A 27,997-nucleotide genomic window follows, 5' to 3' on the forward strand; every position below is an offset into this window, starting at 1 on the left:
GAGCACACCTCCTGGAATGTGAAACTGATATCGGACACTAGACCAAATTAATCCCTGATGTGAGCAGGTGCAGCTCCTACTTAAGTCAATGGGAGGTGCATCCCCTTACTTAAGAGCTAGGTCTGGCTTTCCTGTTTCCAATTACAAGATCACTCACCACCAAATTAATCCAATAGAGATAGAGGAAAACATACTGCATCTACTGGACAGTAAGGGCCCAACCTACGGCTCTCTGAAGTCAGTGGGAGTCTTCCCAATGACTTCAATAGACACTGGTTCAGGACATAAAAGCATGTGCATTGCTTAATAGGGTAAATGGGAAAGATAAATTTCTATATTCCATTAACAGATTGATTGACTTCACAGATTTGTCCACAGACTGCTGAGAATCAATACCTATCAGTCAATTTCAAGCAGTATTTGCCATCTAAAATACACGTTTAGAAGAAAAGCATCATCATGATATATCACCAGTCTCTACTGCATTCAAATCAGCACTCATTCTTTCAGCAAAGAGGTAAAAATACCTATTAAAGAGTAGCAGAGGCCTAGATATGTATCATTACCAGTCATCTATGCAGAGTAAGAAGATAAACTGGCCATAAGATCCCAATGAGCCATTTCTGACCCTGTACTTCCCGTCTTCATATGTATAGCATTTTTGTTGTTCTATAGGCCTCCAAATTCAGACTACAAAGAAATCACCCAATTTAAAGACTCCTGTTACAACTGAGTTTGGTTTGTTTTCTTCCTGTGACTATATCAGTATTTTTCTCCCAGTCACTGCTAGTGTCCACAAATTTTACACATGGCTTCTAGTGCATTCTAACATATGCTTTTTTTGCTCCGTTTTTACAGTTCTTTTGATAATTTAATGTACATGTAAGATGTTAATGGACACCATTAGAGACATTAAATCTTTGGATCTATCCACAAATTAAGGACAACAGGGACAGAAGATATTTAAATCTCTCCACACAGTCTCATCACTGTCCCTCAGTCCTCACATGGAGGGACTATCTCTAGTCATGAGAGGATACAAAGGATGAACTACCCCATCATGTTTACAGAAGAAAAAAATTATAAGTTAAAGTAACATCCACCCTAATTTAACTTACATCTTCTTGCTTTTGTGATTGCTCCTCAGCATGTTAGACCAAGTGAGACTTCCTTACGCGTACAGGATTGTCTACACTGGACATTTTTTCATCAAGTTAACAAGAAGTAGGTAACACACTGATAAAAGCTAGTGCGGACAATTCCCCAAAAGTTTATTCCAAGTCTAGTGTAGATATACTAAGGGAGAGCAATCTGGATCCACACAGAGACTTAGGCATTGCAGTGCTTAGAAAATTGCTGGAACACCACTGGGATCGACAAACCTGACTTAGGTGCCTAGTCTCCCTATAAAATCCACCTACACCAGCCAGGAGCAGAGGTAATGACACCCTTATAACTGTTAGCCTAATGGTTAGGGTATTCAATCTGGACATGGAAGACCCCAGTTTAAGTCCCTTCTCTGGCTGATAAAGAGAAGGAATGTGAACAGAAACCTCCCACCTTTCAGGTGAGTGCTCTAACCACTAGACCAGTGTTTCTCAGCCTGGGGGATCACAAAAGGGCTTTGCAAGTGCATGGCCGGCATGACCCCATGCCACAGAGGGCCCCATGAAGCTAATTTACATGTTTGAGCCCCCCTCAGTGGGGCTTGGGACTGTCAGTCCCAGATAGCCTGGCTATGAGCCCCTCAGTGGCCGAGCTCTGGGCTGTGAACTCTGGTCAGCAGGGCTCAGGCTCGAGCTGTCAGCCCTGCAGTGGGGTTCAGGCTGTCAGCCCCCATGAGGCGAGGCGAGGCTTGAGCTACAGCTCAAACCCCCCATGGTAGGGCTCAGGCTTCAGTCCCAGGTGGTCGGGCTCAGGCTTCAGTCCCGGCAGCAGGACTTTGGCTTCAGGCAGCAGGGGCTTAGGGAGGAAGCACCACCTCCACCCCGACTCACCTCAGGATGCCACCCAGCCTGTGGGTCAATACACCTCGGCGCCCAATGTTGGGTCCGTCTCCGAAGATCTTCACATGTGCCTTCTGTGAGGCCTTCAGAGAGTTGAAGGCTGGCCTTGCTTTAGGCAAGCATGTGACTTCACAGAACCACGTGAGCTCACTGCTGCTTCCTGTCCAGACAACGTTGTTGTTCTTCACGGCTAGCAAGTAGTACTATATGCACACTTTTCAAAGAGGCCTTCTTGTGCAATGGATACATTTTTAAAGAGAGCTCAACCAAGTACTGCACAGAATGAAGGAGTGAAGAAGATGAAGTGCAGAAAATCCGATTCCAGCTATTCAATGTACGGTTTTACAGCAATCAAAAATAAACCTTATTGTGTTGTGGGTGGTGAAGTGCTAAGTGCCGAAAGCATGAAACCTTCTAAATTAATTCGGTATTTGGAAAGTAAACATCCATAATTAAAGAACAAGCCTCTTGAGTCCTTTAAGGGAAAACTGAACATCTTGAAAAGACAGCAAACACTGATTTGGAATACAAGTAATGTCAGTAAGAATGCTCTTGAAGCTTCATATCTCGTGTCACTTCTTGTATTACCCAAACATGTAAGGCACATACAATAGCTGAGAATCTCATACTTCCTGTGGCATTAGACATGCTTACCAGCATGCTTGGCCATGAAGAGGAAAATAAGCTTAAAGCTATTCCTTTATCAAAGATACTGTTTCGAGGCATGTTAATGAAATGGCTGATGACATTCATGAGCAGTTGAAAGAAAAGTTAAAATGGTGTTCAGTTTGGTGAATCAACAGGTGTTTCAGCCTTAGCACGGTTCTTAGCTTTCTTTTGATATAATTCAGATGCTACCGTTGAGGAAAACATACTCTTCTGTAAAGCGCTGCCTAGCCACACAACTGGTAAATGTCTATTTAACCTGTTTGTTGAAGCTACAGAATATATTGAAATAGATTGGGAAAAACATATTGCTCTATGCAGTGATGGTGCCAAATCAATGACTGGCAAGAACAGTGGGCTTGTTGCAAGATGAAAAACCATTATGCCTCATGCCATTTTGACCCATTGCTTCTTACATTGGCAAGCACTCACTGCACAAAGAATGCCTTCTGAGTTGTGTCAGGTGCTCGATGAGTCTGTAAAAGTTGTGAATTTCATAAAAAGCCGGCCTCTATCAGCTCGCCTGTTTGCAGTTTTATGTGTGAAATAGGTGCACTTCATAAAATTCTTCTCTTGCACACTGAAGGGAGAGGGCTTTCATGGGGGAAAGTGTTAAACAGCCTTTTTGAATTGCGAGCTGAAGTACTTGGGTTCCTACAGGATCACAGGTCTCCTTTTGCTAAATTGTTCAGTGACCCACCATGGCTTCTTCAGTCGACTTACTTAGCAGATGTCTGCAGTCATGTGAATGAGTTGAATAGGAGTGTTCCAGGCCCACACAAACACATCATTGGGTTGGGAGACAAGGAAAGACGCTTCTTTGGAAAGAAATTTGGAGCCTGGTCTGCTCAGCTTCAGAGTGAAAACTTCAAGTCATTTCCGCTGAGGTGCGAGTACATGAAACTGATTCCTGATGACAAGAGTGTGGACATTAAACAATTAAAAACATTATGATTGAACATATATTTAAACTTAATAAGCAGCTCCAGGATTACTTCCCGCCTGATGACGAAGAACTTGGCAGGAGGTGCATAATTAATCCGTTCAACAGAAGAGTAGTTGAGTCGGTCGAACTCACATGGAGCCTGCAAGATAACTGAGCTTTCATCTGATAAAATGCTTCAGTGTTCATTTCCTCCAAAAGACATGTGCATGTTTTGAATGGCACAGAAGCATGAGTTTCCCAAACTTGTAACTGAAGCTTTGAACGTTTTAATCCTGTTCACAACATCATATTTATGTGAATTGGGATTCCCATCGACAGTTGCGATAAAGCCAAAGCAACTAAATAAATAATCTGTGGAGAATGACCTGCTGCTGAGTGTGTCTTCAATTCAACCCACCATAAAGCTGGTACAAAACAAGCACAAGTGTTTCATTGAAGGACTCTGTAAGTCTTGTAATTTGTAAAAAGTGAACTTATAGTTTCTTTCTATGTAAAAATAAACTTTGATCTGGCACATAAATTTGTTTTCTTACCTTCAATTATTTGCATAGGTTTTAAATATTAGTTTATTAACACTAGTGCCCCAGTATTATTCATAATTTACTTAATGATATTTAAGGTATGGGGTCACAATTTTTTCAAGTCTTAGTATGGGGGGCGTCCCAATTTTTTTTTAAGTCCAAAGGGGATCGCCAGCACAAAAAAGTTGAGAAACACTGCACTACACTATGGGATACTCTGATGTGGACCTCTGTCTCTCTTCTTGAAGCTTCTCCACTTGAATTAAATATTAATTGGGCCACAGAAAGTGTGAGAACACTTTGTAGCCCACTGGCTAAGGCACTCACCTGAGAGGCGGTAGACCCTATCCAAATCCTTTCTTCTCATCACGAAAAAGGAGGAATTGAACCAGGTCTCCACATCCCAGGTGAGTACCCTAACCCAGTGTTTCCCAAAGGTCAGGCCCGAACCTACCAATGGGTCACAGGAAAGTTCTAGAAGGGTTGCTGGATTAACCCATAATTGTTCAAACATACACGTCTCCCAGCCCAGTGCAGAGGGGAGGCCCTGGGGCAAGGGGAGGCAGTTGGAGAGCAAACCCACCCTGCTGTGGCAGTAGGGTTGCCAACCTTCCTGGTTTCACCGGGAGTCTCCCAGAATCAGGCTCTATCTCCCGGAAGCTGCTGAAGCCAAACCGGGAGATTTTAGGCGCCAAAATTCCGGCGGTGCAGCGGAGCTAAGGCAGGCTCCCTGCTTGTTCTGGCTCCATGCCACTCCTGGAAGCGGCTGGCACATTCCTGCAGCCCCTAGCAGAGGCCAGGAGGCTCCACACACTACCCCCACCCCGAACGCCAACTCTACAGCTCCCATTGGCCGGGAACTGTGGATTATGGAAGCTGCGGGGGCGGTGCCTGCAGGCAGGGGCAGTGCTGGGACATGCCAGCTGTTTCCGGGAGCGGCACGGGCCTGCCTTAGCCCCACTGCGCTGCCAGCTGGGAGCCGCCCGAGGTAAGCGTCACACATCTGGAGCCCGCACCCCTTCCCCCCCTCCCACACCCCAACCCCATGCCCCAGCCTAGAACTCCCTCCTGCACCCAAACTTCCTCCCAGAGCCCACATCCCCTCTTGCACTCCAACCCCCTGCCCCAGCCCGGAGCCCCCTCCTGCATCCAAACTCCCTCCCACAGCCTGCACCCCTCACCCTCTCCTGCACCCCAATCCCCTGCCCCAGCCCTGAGCCTCCTCCCGGAGCCCGCACCCCCTCCCACACCCCAATCCTCTGCCCCAGGCTCAGCCCGGAGCCCCCTCCCACACTCCAAACCCCTCAGCCCCAGCCCAGAGCCCGTACCCACTCCTACATCCCACCCCCCTGCCCCAGCCCGGTGAAAGTGAGTGAGGGTGAGGGAGAGCAAGCAATGGAGGGAGGGGGAATGGAATGAGCAGGGCAGGGCCTCAGAGAAGGGGAAGGGCAGGGGGCAGGGCAGGGGTGTTTGTGTGATTAGACAGTTGGCAACCCTAAGCGGTGGCTTCTGAACTACAGGGGTGGGCCCAGCTCCACACACTAAGAATTGTGACCTGGTGCACAAGGCCGCAGTACCACTCAGGTTTAGCCCAGCCAATCCCTCTATCGTGAGGAAGAGGTGGCCAAGCCAAATCTGAGTGCCACTGTAACCCTGTATGCCAGGTCTCAATGCCTGGAATGGGGAGCCAGGCCCAGTCGTGCAGGACAGGAAGCACCACTGTGGGGTAAGTGCTAGTCAGGCTCGCTCTCCAACTCCTCCCTCTCGCCCCTCCACTCAGGGCCTCCCCTCCACACCAGGATAGGATTAGGGTTGTAAAGGATGCATATATGTAATGGTGGTTCACAAAAAGAGATGAAACCCAGTTGGCGGGTCAGCCTTAGTAAAAAGTTTATGAACCACTGCCCTAACCACTAGGCTAGAAGTTAAGGGAGGTCCCCTCCTCTCCCTGGTCATTTTGTGTGGAGTGAGGCAACCTCTGAGCATGACTACCCAACGGGGCCCTGAAGGGAAGATAGGCATTCCTCCACCTATCTCCCCCCAGTTTGTGGTTGCTCTGGGGTTTAGGCTTGAGATTGGAATTTGGATCCCTAGAGTGAGGCACCAGTGCACACGCCCAGAGTCAGGAAGTTATATGCCCAGGGCAGATTTACAGCACAAATTTAGGTGCCAATGACCACATCGCACCTTTAAGTGGGGGGTAGGGGGATTTGGCTGGCTGGCCGAATGAAGGGAACAGTGCTTTATGGCTGGGTGCGGGAGAGTGGTCAAACTGATTCAAAAGGGGACAAGAGGCCAGCGTAGCAACACTGACTCATCTCCTGGAAACTGGATGGGCAGAAGGGTTTAAAAGGGCAGCCCTGTGCAGAGAAGCCCCGTTTTACACAGAGCAGGCGGAGGCAGCACTCACCCTCCCTCCCCTTTAGGTGGTAAAATATCAGGTTTAGTCAAGACCTACTGTGGGCATTGCGCTAGCCATCCCTTTTTTAGGGGGGCTGGGAAGGGATTTTTCCCTTACCACCAGATTGACCAGATTGACCTTCTCCATAGTGGGTTAGGGAGGGCTTTGTTGACATGAGGCATGAAGGGTGGTAGACTGCATGTTGCAACTCATGATGTAAGTGTAGGGCAGATGTCCAGTGCAGGTACTCCATAGGGAAGGGATACAGTGACCAGATAAATGGCTTGGTTAAGGACTTAAAAAGGAGCTGTTGGTTAAAGGAACGGAACTGAGGAGCAATGGGGCTCTCCCCTTTCTTAACCCTTAACCCTTAGCCCACCTTAACCCTCCTACAAGGGGGGTGGATGGTAAGGTCCCAACAATGGGTTGGCTGGGGGACCTGGATGGAAAAAGTGGGCGGTGGTGGAAGTGGTTATTGAATGAACTTGGAGTTACCTGTACAGTGCACTTTTATCTGCCAGGTAGTCCCATCTAATGATAAAGTCACAACCTGATTAAAGCCACATCAAAAGTGAGTTTAGACACCTACAGAGTTAGGTGGCAGCTGAGTGGGGCAGTTGTGGATTACAGTGGTGCCTAAAACTGGGCCATACAAGCCTAAATCCCTTTGTAGATCTGAGCCAGCATGTGTATGTAGCTCTAGAGGAGTGTAAGAAGAGCATATCTTACGTAGCTTCACATATCATTTCTGAATCTGGCCCATAGACTGATAAATTGTATGCTATTAGCAGAATCATGCACACAGGTTCAAACATTTGGGGACTGTTAGGAGATCCTCAGTTGGTGTAAACTATCATAGCTCCACTGACTTCAAATTATTCAAATACACAGCTTGCCTCTCCACTCTGACCCTGTCAAAATCCAAGGAAATCCTTGTGTTCAGATACAGTCTATGTTTGTTTGCTTGTTTGTTTGTTTTTCCCCTTGTAATGGTTTTAGTGGATCACATAGTAATTTAGTTCAAAAATGTTCATATACCCAATGGAAGGCTGGTAAATACAGCAGATAACCTAAACTGACCCCATGACATATCGGGGCAGATCCAATTTGACATGAGTATTTCTGAACAAACTATATAACTCAGAAATAACAGGACTAACAAATTTATTAGAGCATAAGCTTTCGTGGGCTACAACCCACTTCTTCGGATGCATATAGAGTGAAACATATATGTTTATTAGAGCATAAGCTTTCGTGGGCTACAACCCACTTCTTCGGATGCATATAGAGTGAAACATATATGTTTTATAACATATATGTTTCACTCTATATGCATCCGAAGAAGTGAGTTGTAGCCCACGAAAGCTTATGCTCTAATAAATTTGTTAGTCTCTAAGGTGCCACAAGTACTCCTGTTATTTTTGCGGATACAGACTAACACGGCTGCTACTCTGAAACCTGTCATTATATAACTCAGATAACTCCCCACCAGAAAGATTCAAGATTTCTGAGTGGTTTATTTAACCTACAGCAACACTTATGACACAACACATCATGCAAAGTCCTTAAAGAAATTGAATATATAAAATACACTCTGAACTTGCAAACTTTGCCTTCACTAGGATTTTTTCCCAAATCTCTGTAAGCAGTTGGAGCCAGCAGAAAATACGACACTCTAGAATACATTATTTCTGCACATTACAAGTTAAATGTTACCAGCAGAAACAAGTATACATTTCTATGTTGATTGAATTTGATTAATTTACAAGCCATAAAATGGTAACAACTAACTAACCCCAAATATTTAAAATAGGGAAACATCAGATTTTTCTATTGAGGATTTTTCCTCTGCAGTTTTGATACTCTGTGTCTTACGCTTTATGACAAATAGCTTTAATTTTCTAGTAATCACATCATATCTTATTTCTGAGTTGACAAAGCAGCTGTAATATCATAGAAGACTTACATGGCCAGTTTAAAGCACACAATTTATCTCTATCAATGTGACATACTGTTAATAAATCCTCAATATTATGAATTCATGTTTAGAAAAATGACAGAATCAAGCAGCAGCAAGGATAATCTTTGTCACCAAGGCAACCATCCTGATTCTTGATGAGATGGCAGCACAGTTTATTAAATTATTGCAAAGGAATATGTATTTTAAAAGATGTATTTCATTGTTAGGGTTTTCTAGTTATCAAGCAGGCTTTAAAAATTATCATTTTCACCAGTGTTGCTGGTTTTTAGAAGGGACAAAGAGTTTATTTCCTAAAATGTGGGCACTGCTTGACTTATCTAGTGTTCTGAGAATATACAGAACATGCAGTATAATTGTTTTAAATGCCTCCAAGAAGAAAAGCTAGCAGCCTGCTCACCAACCATTTTCAAACTCTGACAGGAGATATATTCACTGACTATATTGTTAGCAGGTCTGCACAGCTGTATGTTGTTGACCCAAAAAAAAGCTGATAGTCTGATGACAGTCAGATTTACATGAGCTAAATCTGCAGCTTGATTGAAAATCCCTGCTGAACAAGCAGTTTTGGAAGCTCTTCTTCTATCCCCTCTTCTCTCCCTCCCCCACCCCCCCCACCCCCCAGCCTTTACCATGTTAATTTTCTTTATCAAGAGTTTACAGTGTCTGCTAACAGCCCTGCTCTCCCTGTGCACTACAAAGACCAAGCATTAGTAAGAGGAGGGATGGGGAAAGAGAAGTAAATTATAGTTTCCTGAAGCACTTTATACTACAGGTGCCCTCTCAGCACAGTTCAGCCTCACATTAGCATGAATAAAGACCCATAGCCCCTTCATGATGAGGCAGGAGGAGGTTTTTACTCTTTCATCAACAAATACAGTGGTTAATTTCCAGTCTATTTATATTACTGTGCTCTTGTTTGGCTGCTCACTGTTAATAAGTACTCAGTTGTAATAACATGCATTATGGTAGCTAAAGGAGCAAACTGAGGACACCGTGTTAGGCACTGTACATGCACATAGTGAGAGACTGTCCCTTCTCCAAAGAGTTTACAAAGTAAACCAAAAAAACAAAAACAAAGAAGAAGAATATGGTAGAAAGGAAATATTATTGTTCCCATTTCCTAAATAGGGAGCTTTATGATTAAATGACTTACCTGTGGTCACACAGGAAACCAACATCAGAGCTGGTGACTGAACCCTGATCCTCTGAAGCCTAGTCTGGTCCCTTAATCACCATCTCTCTGCTTTAGTATTAGCCAGTCACTCTGAGGGTGAATTGGGGTTTTAATATCAACAATTGTTTTAAATTTCATCAGTTGTGATTGGATTGATTTTGAAGGGGTTATATTTTTATGTATCTTTTGCTGAGTAAACCATACCAACTGATCCTAGTTTCAGGCTGTGTTTGTTCTTCACTCTTCCTCCCTCCCTCCCTCCCTCCTTCTCCCCCCCCCCCCCTTTTGCTATACAAACCAAATATGACTTCGACAGGCAGTGAGGCTAAACATTTTGGCCCAGAACTACAAAGGTGTTTAGGCTCCTAACTTCCACCGAAATAAATGGAAGTTAGGAGCCTAAACATCTTTGTGGATCTGGACCTTTGAGTGTTTAAAACCTTCACTTTCTCAAAAATGTCATATGTGTAAAAGGGAATGGACCCGACCCAAAGGGCCTGCCAAGATTAGGGTTAATAACTCTGCTTCCAGTGGCCGGAAGCCCTATAGCTGCTGCCCACAACTAAGCTGGACTATATCCCTGCTGGTTTATCCAGCCTACCTAGCAACAGGTGCATGATTATCCTGGAAAGTTGGTGGGGGTGTAAACAAACCACAAAGTGAGAGCTGGAATAAGCTGGGTTAGGAGCTTCAGAGGGCTCATTTTTAACTTGCTCTTAGACATTGTCTTTATAGAGAATTTTAGTCAATTCTCCCCTTGTTAGTCTCCTTAGCAGACATTCGAAACTGTACAGCTGTGGTCTAGCTCTACTGTAGGTGGAAGAGGTGGTTAGGATGATAGCTATTTTAATTGGGGTGGGAGGGGTAGTGGGAAAGGAATCTGTACAAAAGACCCATTCCCAACAAAATGTTAACATTTCATGGAGCCACAGTCTATGCAGTTTTTATAGCAGCCACAATACGAACAAATAAATGGCAAATATTTCTGACTGTGAGAATTAACTCTGGGGTTGCGTCTACCCTATGGGCCTAGCCTTTGGAACTGGCCAAAGAGTTGATGGTGTAGACTTTAAAAGAAGCTATATCTTCTATGCTCCCCTGATCCTTGGAGCTGCCAGGATTAAGTTGAAGTTGCCTCACACATGCTCTAATTTATGGCCAAAGACAATAACTCCTGGAGGGCTTTTATGGCAGCTGGAGATAGCCAGAATGCAGTAGTGATCGAGCTATGCCTCCTTTCCTTGATATAGTCCCCTCCACTGAATGGTGTAAGGCCAGACAGAGAGGCTTTGTGCTATTCTACACCTTAAGCGATTCTTCAGATGGCCACTGAAACCAGAATTAGGCCTGCTTTGTGCTGCAGAAACAGTGCAAAACAAATTAAGCATGGATTAGGAGCTGACCCCATAAATTTTAAGTAATCTCTTAGCATTGGTGGAGCTCCAGCCAAGCTATGAATGGTAAAAACATTAGCATAGACTGACCAGCAGCATCCCCATCACCAACCCCATAAATGTTTTGATCATGGGGTGATATTTTGATAATAGCCAAATTGTCCAGCTTCTGGAAAGAGAAACATAATGTATCCCCATTCCCCCACAACCTCCTCCTCACCTACACAGAAACTAAAGCTAAATTTTATATAACCATCTCTGTTTATATGCTACTACTTTGGGATCAATGAAATATATGCCTTTTTCCATCTGCCATGATTCAAATCATATTCTTTCTGCTACAAAATAAAATGCTTTTGTTCTTGGGTCTCAAGAAGAGATGGGGCAATAAAGCAATACATTTGCTGTTTTTATTCATTAAAGGAGAATTTTATTATTAAGTCATAGAACATTGGCATTGATCTTTTACCATGGTAACAATGTGCCTGGGCATTTTAATATATATAGTAGGTCAGTCAAAAATGTTCCACTGTAAACGGTTTCCATGAAACATATGGGTTTTGAGTATATACAATTTTTCTAAGTGTCTACTTTCCATGGAAAATATTAGATTCAGCTATACCGCTCCGGTGTCTCATGGAAATTGTGGTTCATCATGATGCACCGCCTCCCCGCATCAAGAAGTGAGACCGTGGTGCATCATTGGATATTTAGGCCAACTAGGGAGCCTGGCCTAGAGAGGGGATGCAGCTTGAGGCACCACCGTAGCATTTCCAAAGCTATTTTGTTTTTTGGCCAAAATATTTCAATTTTTGATTTTTCAACAGGAAAAAAACTCTTTTGATCAGCTCTAATATACAGGCCAAGTTTTCATCTAAGGGAAGGCAGCATTTTACATTGTCTCTGAATTGAGTAATCCCTTCTGGCACCTGTTATTTTTATGGAAAGCAAGACATTTCTTCATGTCTTCTCTTAACTCTCACCCACCAAGTCTGATTTTCAGGCTCTCTTCATTCCAGCTGTGGCACAATGGACCCTCAACCAGAAAAGAGATCAGACTCACATCCTTCTCTTCCCTCTTTAACAGCAACAAGCTTCTACTATAGCAGGAGCACAAATTAAAAGAGCTCAGTAGCGTCATACACCCTACGCTGGAGGGAAGCTAAACTCTCTGAAACCCCAAGTGCTACTACACTTCTATCCAAAGGATCTTTAATGACACATGGAGTCAGGAACTCTTTTTTTGCATCTTTCACAAGAAAGCAGTACATTTTGGATTGGAATGCCCTGTGACATCAACCCAAATTAAAAACCTCTCTTCCCACAGCCACAAAAACAAAAAAGAAAAAAACAAAAAAACAAAAAAGAAAGAAAAGAAAACCCTGGAATTGAAAATTCACTCTTGCCTAAGGGTAGGTAGTTGTGTTTTCTTTAGATAATCTGAAAAATATTTTCTTCATATTCTAAAGTGTTCCCCTTATAGTGGATATGCTATTGCTGTTTTGATCAGTATAAAAAGCAAGATGGGATTGTCAAGAGAACATTAATAATAGAAATTGATGGTAACAAAAATCAAATAAAAACTATCTGGGGAAGTAGTTTTGTGTGTGTTTTTGGCATTCTCTCAGTTCTGAAGATATTTTTTAAACACATTGCTCCTTACACAAAAATTCACAAAACACTTTATAGTGAGAAGAAGCTTAAAGAGAAATAGAGAACACTTTACAGAGCTGGGAAACAAGAACTCTTATGCAGAAAAAAGGAATATTGCCATATGGAGATATAAAAGAAAAGTCAGCTGATCTCTGAAAACACTAAAGATGCAAATAAGTATATACTCTAGGGATGAGTGCATAGAATAATTAATTTCCCAAATCACAAACATCAGCCATATAGGCAAATTCAATAAGGGGCCATGCTTTTCAGGTTGCATTCATGCTACTCAAATATTTGCTTTCCCAGCCTATTTGCAGCTTGAAGGAAGAAATTTGGGTTTAGAAATATTTTTATTTTCTGGTCTAAATATTTATGAAACATGAATATCATCCAAAGGAGTCTTGCCCATCCTCAATATTCTTCAAGATGAGCTATTGGATAACATTTTTAAAAGTGACTATATGACTTAAGAGCGTAGGGTCCTAATCTCAAAAGTCTATACTAGAAAAGTTATACCATGATAAGTAAGTTGGTTAGCAGTGTGAATTTTTACCAATATAAACTCTGATGTGAATGAACTTATATTGGCATAAAGGTACCTTATAGTGGTCTACATTGTTTTGCTTCCTGAACTGGAATAAGCTATATTGATATATATTGATTGCATATAAATGAGTCTACAATGCGGGAGGGGATTGCCACTTTAAGCATTATAGTTAAAGCAGCAAATCTTTTTTTTTTTTTTTTTTTTTTACGTTGATAAGCTCTTAGAAGAGGGAAAGACAAAAGAGCATGGTTAACTATCAGTTATAGCTATGTGAAAATTTTGGGGAAAAAATTGAAATATGCAAAATGTCTGCTTTCAAATCTTGATATGAAAACTAACTGGTCACAACAATCTAATGACGTAATGGTTTCACTCACCTACTGGTATTTATACATTGAACTTTTGGCCCTGATCTTGCAATTCATAGTGTGTGGGCAGGCAGACTGTACCCATATAGCACATCATTACTAGGAGAGTTCTCTAGTATGTTTTTAGTCTCCTTTAGTCCTTCTGTCCCACCCCCCAAAAAAGCATATTATTTCATTAACTCATTTGAATTTGGAGAATTCCGACTAAGCTGGTTGTCAAAGAGCTTTATTTATCTGTATAATTAGGCTAGTTTCTCCCAATTTGCAGTAGAAAGTTCTGATGTTTCTTGCTTCACTACTGTGAAAAAGCAACACGTCTAGGAAACAGGGAGGGTGGAAATCCCTATACAATATCTTTTCTTCTTCTCCAGATAAATCACTGCCTAGAATTTGTGGTTCTACTAACTGGGAAATCACATGATTATCACATCCCGAAGACTAATATGAAACAGAAAGGTACTGCCATTTTCCTCTATTTGTTATCTACAATTTCTACTTTGTAATGTATAGGTGGAATGTGATTTAATTTTAAAAAGACAGAGTTAATGTTTGTGTCTGCATAAAAACAATAGGATCAGGCCCTTGCATTCATGTATCTGCCTAGGTATATATGTAGCCTCCATCACCACGGTATGCCTGAGTGCTTCTGTGTGTTTCAGAAATCTCAAGTTTCTTCTGTTTTTATGTATATCAACATCTGATACACCAATAAAAGTCTACTAAATAATATTCAGCCAGTGTCCAGCATCTACTGCCATGTCAATGCTTTACTTGCATAGTTATTTCTAACTTAACTTATTATTAAGCTCCTTCTTTTTGATTAAACTAAGATTGCTTTAAAATTCACTCACCTTTTTTTTTGGTCACAGGATGAATTTCAACTAAAACAAAGGAAGAATGTTAAGTTAAAAAACAAAGTTTGAACAAGCCTGAACTGTGAAATATAAAATAAACCCTGATCTAAGACCTATTGATTTCAATGACCTTTGGTCATATCCTAAATTCAAAAGATTGAGAATAACTTCCATATATACAAATATTAATTTGTACATAATATCACTAATCTATATATTAGAAAATTAACTTTAAATTAGCCTTATGTAAACTATTGTTCTATTCTACAGTTCCAAAATGCTGTAGAGTAATAACATTGCTAGTAGTAAGTTTTGATTACTGCCATAGGCCTGGCGCTAAAACTTCTGCGCTTTTAATTTGGAGTCATTTCTAATAAAATGTTACTTCTAATTTTTGGGACGTTTTCTCCCCCATCCCAAAGATTCAAAAAGATTATCAGTCTCATTTTGCTTCTATCAATAAATATCCTCATAGAAACAGACATCGGGCTTAGACTGCAGAGGCAAAAGCATATAAGATGTGATGAATAAAACTCTCCTATTATAACAAGAAATTTTAATAAAAGAATCATACAAAAAACTAAACATACAGTTGTCAAATAAATTGATTTGTCCATAAATGTTTTACTAACCCTGAAACATAAATCAACATTATCAATTCTAACCACTGATTTAGAAAAATGAAAGCTAAAACATATTAAGTCTGTTAGAAACCATTATTAGATTTTTGAATAGTTTTCATGGAAACGCTGAGCAATTTTAGCATGCACTGAGTACACATTGTTAAACATTGCAAAGCTCTTTACAGAATACTTTTTCACCATGTCCCCTGATAGTTATAATTTTTTTTTCTGCACAATATAAAATGTTCAGTCTTTTCCAGTGACTAAATATAAATATCGGTGATAATGCTGGGGATGAAGAAATTAATTTTGGTAAAGAATGTACTATGATAAGCATTTTCATCCTTTCTAGAGGCTACTGACACCAATATTAGCCCTGTTACATGTACCACCTTCATTGTCATTATTTGTATCCCTATTATCTTTGCCTGCAATTTGCATCTGTGTCAAGGTTATCTTTGCTTTCTTCAGGCTCATAATTATCATTATTATTCTTCCTTTCTTCTTCTTTCCTTATCATTACTGTGATGTCCTTACTATTCCCTTGAACATTTTCTCAGTAAATAACTTTACTGTGGTATCAACTAACTTTTAGTGTGTTTGCAATTATGGTACTTCCAAGATACTGAGAATTTTGTGCAGACTGTTAGTGCACAGAAAATATGTTCTGATTGATAGACCTGAGAACTGAAGAATATTCAAGGAGCTCACTGAGGAGATATGTGAGCCGTTAGAGAGTATCTTTGAAAACTCATGGAAGACGGGAGAGATTCCAGAGGAGTGGAAGAGGGCAAACATAGTTCCAATCTATTAAAAAGGGTAATAAGGACAACCCCTGGAATTACAGATCAGTCAGCTTAACTTCAGTACCCAGAAAGATAATGGAGCAAATAATCAAGCAAGAATTTCCAAACACCTAGAAGATAATGTGATAAGTAAAAGTGAACATGGATTTGTCATGAACAAATCATGTCAAATGACCCTAATAGCTTTCTTTGACAGGGTAACAAGCTTTGCGGATGTGGGGAAGTGGTATATGTGGTATGTCTTGACTTTAGTAAGGCTTTTGATACGGTCTCGCATGACCTTTCCATAAACAAACTAGGGAAATATAACCTAGATGGAGTTACTATAAGAAGGGAGCATAACTGGTTGGAAAATGGTTCCCAGAGAGTAGTTATCAGTGGTTCACGGTCAAGCTGGAAGGGCATATCGAGTGGGTTCCCATAGGGTTCGGTTCTGGATCTGGTTCTGTTTAATATCTTCATAAATGATTTAGATAATGGCATAGAGAGTACACTTATAAAGTTTGTGGATGATACCAAGCTGAGAGGAGCTGCAAGTGCTTTGTAGAATAGATTTAAAATTCAAAAGGATCTGGAGAAACTGGAAAAATGGTCTGAACTAAATAAGATGAAATTCAATAACGACAAATGCAAAGTACTTCACTTAGGAAGGAACAATAAATTGCACACATACAAAATGGGACATAAGTAGGAAGGAGTACTCCGGAAAGGGATCTGGATTATAGTGGATCACAAATTTGTAAGTGTAACACTGTTGCAAAAAAAGCAAACATCATTCTGGGATGTATCAGCAGGAGTGGTGTAAGCAAGTCACGAGAAGTAATTCTTCCACTCTACTCCATGCTGATAAGGCTTCAGCTGGAGTATTGTATCAGAAAAGATGTGGACAAATTGGAGAGAGTCCAGAGGAGAGCAACAAAAATGATTAAAGGTTTAGAAAACAGGACCTATGAGGAAAGATTGAAAAAATTGGGTTTGTTTAGTCTGGAGAAGAGAAGACTGAGGGGGGACATGTGTGTGCTGGGCAGTGTTTTGTTTTGGTAGAGTTTGGGGATTTTGTACATGCTATTATGTGTTTATGTTAGAGAAAGCAGGTCAAAGAAGCGCATCTTGCACTTGCAGCAGATGGCAAGTAGGTTTCTGATGGTCCTTAGTTCCTGGGGGATTTCATTTCATAGTCTCGGACCAGCCCCCAAGAATGTTTTGTCTCCTGTTCAGATGAGCTTTATAGCTATGATAAAAAGTTCTATTATGCCCAAGGAGCAGAGTTGTCTGCCATTGTCTTCATCCCAGAGCTTTCCGGCAAATCTTTCAGAAATGCTGGGCCCAGGTAATTGAGCAACTTGAAGATAAGGATCAAAACCTTTAACTTGACTCCATATTACATGAGAAGGCAGTGTAGACACCAGAGACAGGTATAATGTACTGTTAGTAGACTATGTTGCTGAGGAGATGTGCTGCAGCATTCTGCACTGGTTGGAGTTTAAGGGCTTGTGGCTTTGGGCCAGGTATATTATATTGCTGTAGTCCACACGGGAAGTGACAAAGGGGTATGTAATGAAGGCCAGGTCAACATCCACCTGGGACAAAGTCTCCTAGCCAGCTGGAGATGGTAGAAAATATTGTTTGTGGATGCTGCTAGCTGAAAGCTTAGTGTCAGTGAAAACAACAAGGAGTCTGGTGGCACCTTAAAGACTAACGGATTTATTTGGGCATAAGCTTTCGTGGGTAAAAACCTCACTTCTTCAGATGGTTTTTACACACGAAAGCTTAGGCCCAAATAAATCTGTTAGTCTTTAAGGTGCCACCAGACTCCTTGTTGTTTTTGTAGATACAGACTAACACGGCTACCCCCTGATAGTGTCAGTGAGCAATTCAGGAGCACTCCTAAACTATGGACTGAATTAACTAATTGTGAATATGTCCCCTTCAGCCAAAGCAGACTGCATGATGGGGTGCTAATGCTTCACAATGCTTTTCTGCACCCACCAGCATTACCTCTGTCTTGCTGGGGTTCAGCTTCAATTAGCTGTTCTTCATCAAAGGCAACGGCAGTAGTGCTATAGTCATATCAGTTGAAGGATAAGTAGTGCTGTGCGTCAGTGGCCTAACTGCTTCAACTGAAATCAATGGAATACTTCCCACTGGTTTCAATGGGAACTGAGTTAGTCCAATGCTGAAAAATCCCACCCATAAATCATAGATAACAGGAGAGCAAGTTTTCCCACACTGTCTACCAGTTTGCCACAATTTTGACATGAAGGGATCAGGGCCGGCTCTAGGTTTTTTGCCGCCCCAAGCAAAAAAAATGTTGGCTGCCCCCCACCCCAGCCCTGGGCTCCCACCTCCCACCCGCACCCTCTGCCACCCCAGCACTGGGCTCCCCCCACCAAACGTGACCTCCTCGTTCACCACAGCAATCCCCGTTTACACTTGCAGTGGGGATCAAACCGTTTCTCCTATTTTTATTTCACTTTCGTATAAATCTCGCCCCCGCTCCCCGCAACCCCATCTTTAGTGCTCCAAATGCACATGGAAGGCATAGGGACTAACCCTCAAACCTTGTACCCAGCAAGGGATGGGGATCAAGTAAAGAGGGTTCAGGCAGAGGAGCGGGTGTGGGGGTGCTTGGGGGCTCTACACTGGCAGAGAAGCGGGATGTGATGTACTCGCGGAGGAGGATGGAGGAGGAGAGGGGGTATCAGGAGGGTTGCGGGGGAAAGGGGAGGTGCGGGAGGAGAGGGCTGGGGGAGGGTACAAGGGGAGAGATGCGGGTGAAGGGAGAGTACAAGGGGAAGGGGTTCCGTGAAGGAGCAATGGGGGGAGGTACAAGTGGAGGGGCTGCGAGCGGGATGGGGGGTGCAAGGGCTGAGAGGGGCAGGCGCTGCCAGCTGCTTCCCCAGCCCCGTGCAGGCAGAGCCGAGAGGACAGACACTGACCCCCAGGTGCCCGAGCCATGGGGGTCGCCCGGCAGGGCAATAACCCCTGCTGCCCCGCTTGGAGCTTACCAGAGCTCCAAGCGGGGAGCTCTTTGGTAATACATGCCTCTCCCCGCCCGGGGCAGGCAGCGCGGGGCTGAGGCGGGAGAGGTGTGCGGCGGGCTGGGTCCGGGGGCAGGAGGGGGCAGTTCCCTGGCAGCTCGGGCTGCCCAGCCACTCGCCCTATCAGCGCGCGAGCCGGGATCCGTGCCCCCTGCCCAGCCCGGTGGGGAAGAGACCGATTGAGATCTGTGGGTGGAGCGGGGAATCCAGGGAGATACTCTGAGTCGCCGCTATTCCAGCGGCAGCTCTGGCTCCATCCGATCCACCGCCATCAAGGCTACTTTGGGAACAGATCTCCGCTTGCTCTGGCGTACCTGGCTCGGTCCTTCCCTGATTTATTCCCGATTGCGGAGGCGGCAGGCGCGGGGGTATTGGAGTGGGGTGAGTTGTGGGAAGCAGCAGAGACTGGGAGATTTCTCCTTTGCTTCTCTGCTAGGAGCAAGAAGAAAAGGGAGCTGGGGAAAGTCACAGCGGGGGATGGTGTTAGATGAGTCTCGGCGAGCCCTATGGGGAGCCGCTTTCGATACAAGGAATAGGAGGAACTCCCAAAGTCAGCATCTGATCTCCCGAGCTTGGGGGGTGGCGGAGGGGGAGATGGTGCCTAGCCCCTGCCCCCAGCCAGCCACATACTAGAAAGCCCTGCACAAGGCAGCCTCACAGGCCAGGCTCCGAACCGGCCCAGGTTTGCACTTTGTGTTTTGTTTTATTGACTGGCCCTGTGCTGGAGCCGAGGCAGCCTGCGAACTGGAGCACAGAATCAAGCGAGATTCTGGCTCGCCGCCTGGTTCAAAAGCCTCTCCGGGCTTGTCGCTAGCGGCCCCCGGGCATGAGCATCTGGGTCTCTGCACCTCCCGGGCAGCCCCCCGGCATGAGCGTCTGGGTCTCTGCACCTCCCAGGCAGCCCCCGGGCATGAGCGGCTGGGTCTCTGCATCTCCCGGGCGGCCCCCTGGGCATGAGCGTCAAGGTCTCTGCACCTCCCGGGCAGCCCCCCAGCATGAGCGTCTGGGTCTCTGCACCTCCCGGGCAGCCCCCGGGCATGAGCGGCTGGGTCTCTGCACCTCCCGGGCAGCCCCCCGGCATGAGCGTCTGGGTCTCTGCACCTCCCGGGCAGGCCCCCGAGCATGAGCGGCTGGGATTTCTGCACCTCCCGGGCGGCCCCCTGGCATGAGCGTCTGGGTCTCTGCACCTCCCGGGCGGCCCCCGGGCATGAGCGGCTGGGTCTCTGCACCTCCCGGGCAGCCCCCCGGCATGAGCGGCTTGGTCTCTGCACCTCCCAGGCAGGCCCCCGAGCATGAGCGTCTGGGTCTCTGCACCTCCCAGGCGGCCCCCCGAGCATGAGCGGCTGGGTCTCTGCACCTCCCGGGCGGCCCCCCGGGCATGAGCGGCTGGGTCTCTGCACCTCCTGGGCGGCCCCCTGGGCATGTGTGGCTGGGTCTCTGCACCTCCCAGGCAGCCCCCTGGGTCTGATTCTCTCCAGGCAGCCCCTGGAGCCGAGCCCGGGCTGCAGAAGCGAGAGGGGCTCCCTGAGTGTGTGAGGAGCCGGGGAGGGAGGGAAGTGGGGCCTGGGATGCAGGGAGGAAGGAGGGGTCCTGCTGCTGCTCCGAGTCTCCCCAGGGTGGCGAGGCATCTCCCTGCCCGAGTGGGCTGTGCAGGGCGCCGCCAGGCTGGGCAGGGGGCGCGGATCCCGCTTGCGCGCTGACAGGGTGAGGGGCTCTGGCCAGGGCTGGCTCCGGCTTTTTGCCGCCCCAACCAAAAAAAAAAGGGGGGGGGCCGGAGTGCTGCCCCTTGGAAAGTGCTGCCCCAAGCACATGCTTGGAGGGCTGGTGCCTAGAGCCGGCCCTGGAAGGGATCGCTCATAAGGAAGAGTAGATGGTACTGTTCTCCATGCCCATTCAGTTCTTGACCTTTCTGCTGAGACTGCCAAAAAAGGTGCTATTAAGAGCTCAATACAACTCGGGGTAATTCAGAGAAAGCTGGATTGCGCCCTTAATGTGACAGTGATAGTTTCTGTGATATGGACATTTATCTATTGGAAATTTGATAGATGTTAAACTCTTATCATGTAGATCACTGAAACGTCAACAGGTGGTAACGACTTTTGTTATTATTACCAGACTGTGCTCAGTTTGAACAGTAAACTAGAAATGAGGGACTCTATATCCTATTAACAATATCCTGGGTCTTCCAGTACATTTTCCTTTTGAGTTAACAGAAGCTGAACTTAAGTTTTGTGTTTCTGCATGGCAATATTTAGAAAGATTTGTATCACAATTCTACTTGCTTAATCTTTGTTTTCTATAAAAATCCAATGGTAACTATGTAAGTTATTTTCAGAAGTATACAGATAGTCCTTACTTTAAGCTTTTACTATAAACCTGGGCAAGAGGTGAATACTTTTATATTCCACAGCTGCTTCCTGACAGGTGTCTATTCTTTCCCAGGCATGTATTTAACACAAATTGACATTAATATAAGTCAATAGGTAGATAATACATATAAAATAATACTGTAGTAGTGCTGCTGGTTTTTTATGATATTTTTTAGATGCACAGCATAATGAAACAATTAAGACTTCTCCTAAACACACTGCACAGCAACAAACAACACTTCAAACCTTATTATTATTTGACATTCCTAACAATTTCAATTTACATACAGCATACACAGTTAGTAGAATAACAAAAGCAATTAGTGACAGAACCAGTGGCATAGAGACAGTAGGGTTCTTACTAATTTAATAATTTAATAACAAAAGTATCTAAAAACATTTAATACATCAAAGCATGTGTTATTTATAACAATGAAAACCAACCTTTTTTTTTCAACGGAGGTTCCACTTCACCTAAGCCAAGATGGAAAAAACACAACAATCAGATAACTGGTAGCAATGCCACTATTTTTTTCCATGCAAGTTTATTTTCATTTTTAAATGCATTCAAACTTTATGCCGAACATGTTGAGTATCAAGAACTCTATTCTGAGATTTTAGACTTACACCCACACTTCTGCTTCCATGTAGGCTTTCTAAGAGGAAGGACAGATATGTTAAATGTATTGTAGGCACCAAAAAAAGTTCTAGAACTTATAGTTAAATATGTGACCAGATACTGGCATGTGAGTGGAATTTGTTTAGTTATAAACCTGAATCCATATTTTAAAAATGGGCACAGGGATTCCATTTTCATTGGCTACAAAGAAAGCATTCCAGATGACATTTCTTGCAAAGTTCAGAACAAAAGAAACCTAATAATGCTTTCAATGATGTCAATGGCAAAAGTCCCATTGACTTCAGTGGGAGCAGGAACAGTCAGTTGCCAAAGTCTGATGCTGTGCCTCCACTTCTGACATGGCTTTAAGCATTACAAAGAAGCGGACCCATACACTAGACTCTTAGGGCCTAATACTGTGAGATGCTGAGTCCCTCCTGTGATTCTTGGGAGGTGCTGACTGTTCTCCACTCTGAGTACAGTCAATGCAGTTGGGGTTGCTGAGGACCTCCCAGGAGGCATTCAGAACCTTGCAATTTAAATGATTTAATTTTCTATATAGGAATTGGTATAGGCTAGCTCATTTTATGATCCTTTCAAACCCTCATGTAGGTTTGTCCACTCTGCCTCCATCCATTCTTGTACTCAAAAATGTTCCTCATTGCATGGTTTTTGACCACCAGCATAATTTCAAAAATTTAGACAAGGAAACCACATTGCACCCTTTTTATTTCTAAACAACACCAAGAACTGGCCTTACGGTGGTTGTAAATCACATCTTAGACTAGGGTCCCCAAGTCATAAAGCTACATATAATAGCATATCTGTTAGTATTAGTACACAAAACTAATATGAAAGCCCATGCAGACATCTTGCAGTGGCAGAAGTTAGGTGATACTTCTAGTTTATGAATACAGTAGGTGAAAGATTCAGTTTAAGTTCCTGTTGGGTTTTAATCAGTTTTGTTATAATGGAATGCTACACAAAGCAATAGGAATATGGTATGACACTGCTATGATCCTCATGCCTAACTGCATATACGCGTACAGGACGATAAACATAACATGTAGTACTTGTGCATCTATTATCACACCACATGCTACTGAACTGATTATCTATTAATAAAAAGATGGTTCTTTCAAAAACTATAAAAATAGATTAACTGTTGGCTGTTTGGTTTAACGTATCTGACAGCTCCATGAGATGATGCATATTAATAGCAGTTCCATGGCCATACTGTTAAATTATTGATGTTTGTTATCCAATCTTCCCTTCAGTCCAGTTACAGTGTTTTTCCACCAATACTACCCCCTACTGTTCAAATATCAAATAAAAGTGTTGTCTTAGATTTTTCAAGTTTTGACTGTACATTTAATTCTTTCATTTTCTAGACCCTTCCATTCTTATAGGGTAGAGAGAAACAATGTAGAATAGCTGCTGCCATTCTCTGAAACATCAACTCATCCTAAATTAGCCCTCTTTACTTGGAAACACCACTAGTAACATTTAATTCTGACATATTTTCTGTAATTGCCTATGAAATGGAAGATGAAAGCTAACAAAGACATCAGTTTTCTAACGCTAGTAGCCAGCTGATTCATTATTAGCAAAGGTGTTCACTTCTATTCGCTTTCCCTGACTTCTTTGACAGTGAGGTTAAAAATTAAGTAAGTCAACATAATGCATGTAAAACATGAGTTAGCGCAGTTACACAAGTCTGTATATCGCAAATACCTTCATCACTGTCATCATCATCAGTCGATACGATGTCAGACAGTAAAGAAATAAAACCATAAAGCCAATCAGTGGATTCTTCCATGGTCTGATGTATGATTCTCAGTGGCTCCTTGCTGAGCTTGTTAACAGAGCTTCCTGAGTGCATAGGTTAAAACAGAAAACATTTGAAAAGATATTTTTCTGGGGGTTAAGGTTATTCTGCTTTATTTCTTCACATACAGTACTAATTATGCCAATTTATTCACCAAAAACAAAGCTTGTGAATGTTAATTTTGTATTGCTCAAGAGCTTAAAGCATAGCTCTCTTTCCTCTGAAGAATTATGTTCTAAACACTTTCAGACCAATACTTGCAATTATCGAGTGGCTCAGAGCCAGGAGGATAAGTCAAATTTCATATGTCCTTCTCGTGCTTGTGTGGATTAGATTACATTTAGATCCGGATCTACCAAATGTTTGCCCCTCAGACTGTATCTTCCAATGCCTCACCCCGACAAAGACATCCCTCCATACCATACAAGATTTTTGTTTCCTTCTCATTCCCAAGTCCATAACCTGCCTCTACAGTGTGGAAATGCATCACTAATTAGCAGTCTGCTAATCAACAGCAATCAGTTGTGTGCTGTGCTTCCACCTGCTACTCTGCCTGACTCAATTCTCCATCTGTCTCCACTTCTTCCTCCATACATCACCACAAGGATCCTGCACTACTGGCCCAGGAAATTGCTGTGCCTTGGTGGCAGTGCAGACTGGTTACATCATTCTTGTGGAGTACACGGAGAGGACTCAAAGAAGAAAGGATGTACATAACTGGGATGAAAAAATGGAGATCACAATGAAGAGGAGAGTGAAAGCCCCAAATGCCTCTGGCACATACATACATACACATACACACACTCTTAATGTCACTTTATGAAGATGTAAAGTACTCCCCTTTGCCATATGCACTAGTATGCAGGGAATCACACATGGATAATAAGAATATTTTAAAAATGTTCATCCAATTAAGCTTTCACCAGCTTTCTTTTTCTTTACCCACAATTGTCCTTTTGATCTATTTCAGGAGAACTTTTCAACCTCTTATAGATCATTCCACCTTCTTAGTCTCTCCAGCAAACCTGCATTATCCTCAGATCTATATCAAAGTATTGTTTAAGAAAGAGAAAGAAAGAAGTGTTTTATGCTAAAACATACTTTTCCATTAGGAGTGTGACAACAGTTCAATTAAGATGAACAGAAATCCAGTCCAAGCTATTGTCCTCTTTACTTCAAATTAACTGATAGACTGAAAGATTCCCCTTATCTGCCTGGCACTAGTGGAGACTATGTAATATATTTTACCTAAGACAGTCAAAGTTAAATCATGAACAGGATTGTTATGCACATTTAAAATGGATTTGTATAATAGGATCCTGCTCCTATTGAGTTCAACAGAAGTATTGCAATTGACTCCTATTGTAAAAAGACTAGGCACCATAGCCTTGGTTACCATCACCTGTTTTTTTAACAGAATTATAATGTTATTACGTAAATATTTTCGTAAGTCAAATTAAATTTAATACAACTCTGTTTACCACCATTTCTAACTACAGTGTTTGTTTTTCAAGCACAAACCTTACCAGCAATCAGAAGCAGACTTACATGAAAATTTCAGTTACAAACGGTAGGCAAAGTGCAGGCTTTAAGCAACCTCATTGTTGGCAACAATCTGAACAATGTTCTATAAGTGCTACAAATAAAATGTACGAGGAAAATAATTATTTGATGTATAAATAAGATAGCTTTTTCCTCCTTATTATATTTATCTTATTACCAATGAATTAATCTAAAAACACGCTATACCACATAAAAGACCAGGATAGATTTCTATAATTTTGAGTTTGCCTGTGAACAATGTGTAAAAAAGGCTTTTGGGTTTAAGCAGTATTTAGATTAAGATATATCTAAGTTCCATTATATCACTCACATCATACTATAAATTCAACATGTCACATTGGCATGGTATCATTGCACAGAAATGTGCAACATTTTTTCACTTTTGCCCTATACTGATTTATACCGTGGGGCAATATAAAAGATTTAAGAAAGAATTTTAGGGGTATAAAGTACCACAAAGTATTTACTTTGCTTACAAAAATTTCTTGCAACTGTCCCATCCACCAAGGTCCAGAGATTTTTCAAATGAATCATCACACACATCCCTCCCAATAGTTTAACACTTCTATTAGACAATCAAAAAATAAACACCAACCTGCCTCCAAATAAAGTAGCCACTGAAATGTAATTAAACTTCTGGGGCTTATTGTCATTTACATTGAGACTACTTTGTACCAGCCTGGCAGTATACAAGAGACTTCAAGTAAGTAAACAATTTACACTGCCAGAGTGGTGTAAAGAGGTTAGAGCATAACTGAGAATCAGAATTAAGCACATTTTCATAGAAAACCTTTGTATAATGCTGTGAAAATGGATTAAAAATTTTTAAAAAACAGGAGTACTTGTGGCACCTTAGAGACTAACAAATTTATTAGAGCATAAGCTTTCATGGGCTACAACCCACTTCTTCGTGGGTTGTAGCCCACGAAAGCTTATGCTCTAATAAATTTGTTAGTCTCTAAGGTGCCACAAGTACTCCTGTTCTTTTTGCGGATACAGACTAACACGGCTGCTACTCTGAAACCTAAAAATTTTAAGAGACCAAAGGCAAAATTCCCCATTCTCATCTCCACTAGGAGGCACATGTTGCAAATCCTCCTTACATTAAGTGTGCAAAAAAAAAAAATCAATTTGGGTTTGCAAAGATGTTCCTTCAGTGACATTTGCAAAAACCTGAAATTGGGGTGGGGGGGGCGGGGGGGGACGAACCACTGCAAGTTTCGCTAATATCCCTTGCAGTGTGATGCTCTTTACACAATTGTGCCAACTAGCCTCCTCTACACCTTTTGTTATGCTCTCTGTAATTTAAAAAAACAGTTTTAGAGGTAATTTTGGATCTTAATATGCTTAAAATCCCATGCCAGATATGCATGAAGTGTAAAGAAATTACTGATCAAATCCTTGCTCTCAGCTTTCCCCAGTACTTTGCCAATATCAGGTTGGTGTTTTCCTATTAGAATAAAATACATATGAAATAAGGAAAGGAAGAGCAATCCAGGGTGAATTAAACAGAGCGGGAGATGCTGTTTGCCTCAAGAACATACAAAGAATTATGTCTGTTTTCAGTGGATTAGTGTGTTCCTTGCATTCCTGAGCGTGACTGACAAAATGCAAGCTCGCAAAACAGCTTAAGCTTGTTATTTTGATATTATTTAGAATAGTCTATCTTTTTTAGGTCTAGCGAGAGAGAATATGTTGATAGTTTATTAGAATGCATCTGAAACCAAGTACACTCAAACTGGAATAATTACCCCCTGCATATCACTTGGGGACTTTTCTCTCTTTGGCCACACACAGAATATACTCGTGCTTTAAACCTATGCTACACAGCACACTACATAATACATAATGTCCAGTGACCTCAATGGGAGCTGCTAGGTGCTCAGCACTTTTGAAAAATCGGGCCATGTATTTAAATGGCTAACTAGGGCTTTAGAAGCTTAACTTCAGGCATCCAGGTTGTTTTTTTTAAAAAAAAACTGGCCAATATCATTAGGCAGCTTGAACATTTCTCCATTCTATTTCACATGGTCACACTCTTGGTTATCTCAGATAGGGACCAAATCATGGGCCTCTCTTATCCCCTAAAGGAAGCCAATTTAATAGCTGAGTGGGTGGCAGAGTGAATTTGAAGGTGTCATCCTCTAGATTCAGGTCAGTTGCTAGACTTACCATGATTTGAGTACTGAGAATAGCCAGTGTGAGTGCCCTGAATTTAATCTGCATGGTGTCTTTACAGGATTGGAAGGTTGCTCAGGGAGAGGCATACTTTGAAATGTGGCATTTTGTTGAGCTGATGAACACTTTACAAACTGAGCCAAAAAAAATCTAACTTTTTTCTCTAAGACAATTTAATACTGGAACAACTTTTTTCCAACTGTTTTGCTGAGCGGAAAACAAACCCTGTACTGTAGCTGAACTTCGTCTGAAAAGCACATGCAATTAGTTGTGTAGAGGCTTGTTTTTATTGATATCTGCTGCTGTTTTAATAAGTAAAACACACACACACACATACCTTAGTGACTTTTGTTTTACATTAAATTATCTTTTAGTCCTTGTCCTGTTAGGTCCTGATCCTGCAACACTTACACCTTTGAGTAACTTTACACATGAGTAATCAGAGCTCAATATGAC

At 42.6% G+C, this 27,997-nt stretch overlaps 1 protein-coding gene across 1 annotated transcript in view; it reads right to left on the reverse strand.

Moving 5' to 3' along the window:
• The window catches only part of TRDN (triadin), a 261,031-nt gene that overhangs the window by 221,512 nt on the left and 11,522 nt on the right, over positions 1-27,997 (reverse strand). The window contains exons 2-4 of the mRNA XM_065401998.1: positions 23,707-23,844; positions 21,798-21,827; positions 14,512-14,541 (exon numbers count right to left, since the gene is read on the reverse strand). Of these exons, the coding sequence (XP_065258070.1) occupies positions 14,512-14,541; positions 21,798-21,827; positions 23,707-23,844 (198 nt within the window). The remainder of the gene's footprint in view (positions 1-14,511; positions 14,542-21,797; positions 21,828-23,706; positions 23,845-27,997) is intronic.

The sequence above is a fragment of the Emys orbicularis genome, chromosome 3 (assembly GCF_028017835.1).
Source record: "Emys orbicularis isolate rEmyOrb1 chromosome 3, rEmyOrb1.hap1, whole genome shotgun sequence".
Classification (NCBI taxonomy): domain Eukaryota; kingdom Metazoa; phylum Chordata; order Testudines; family Emydidae; genus Emys; species Emys orbicularis.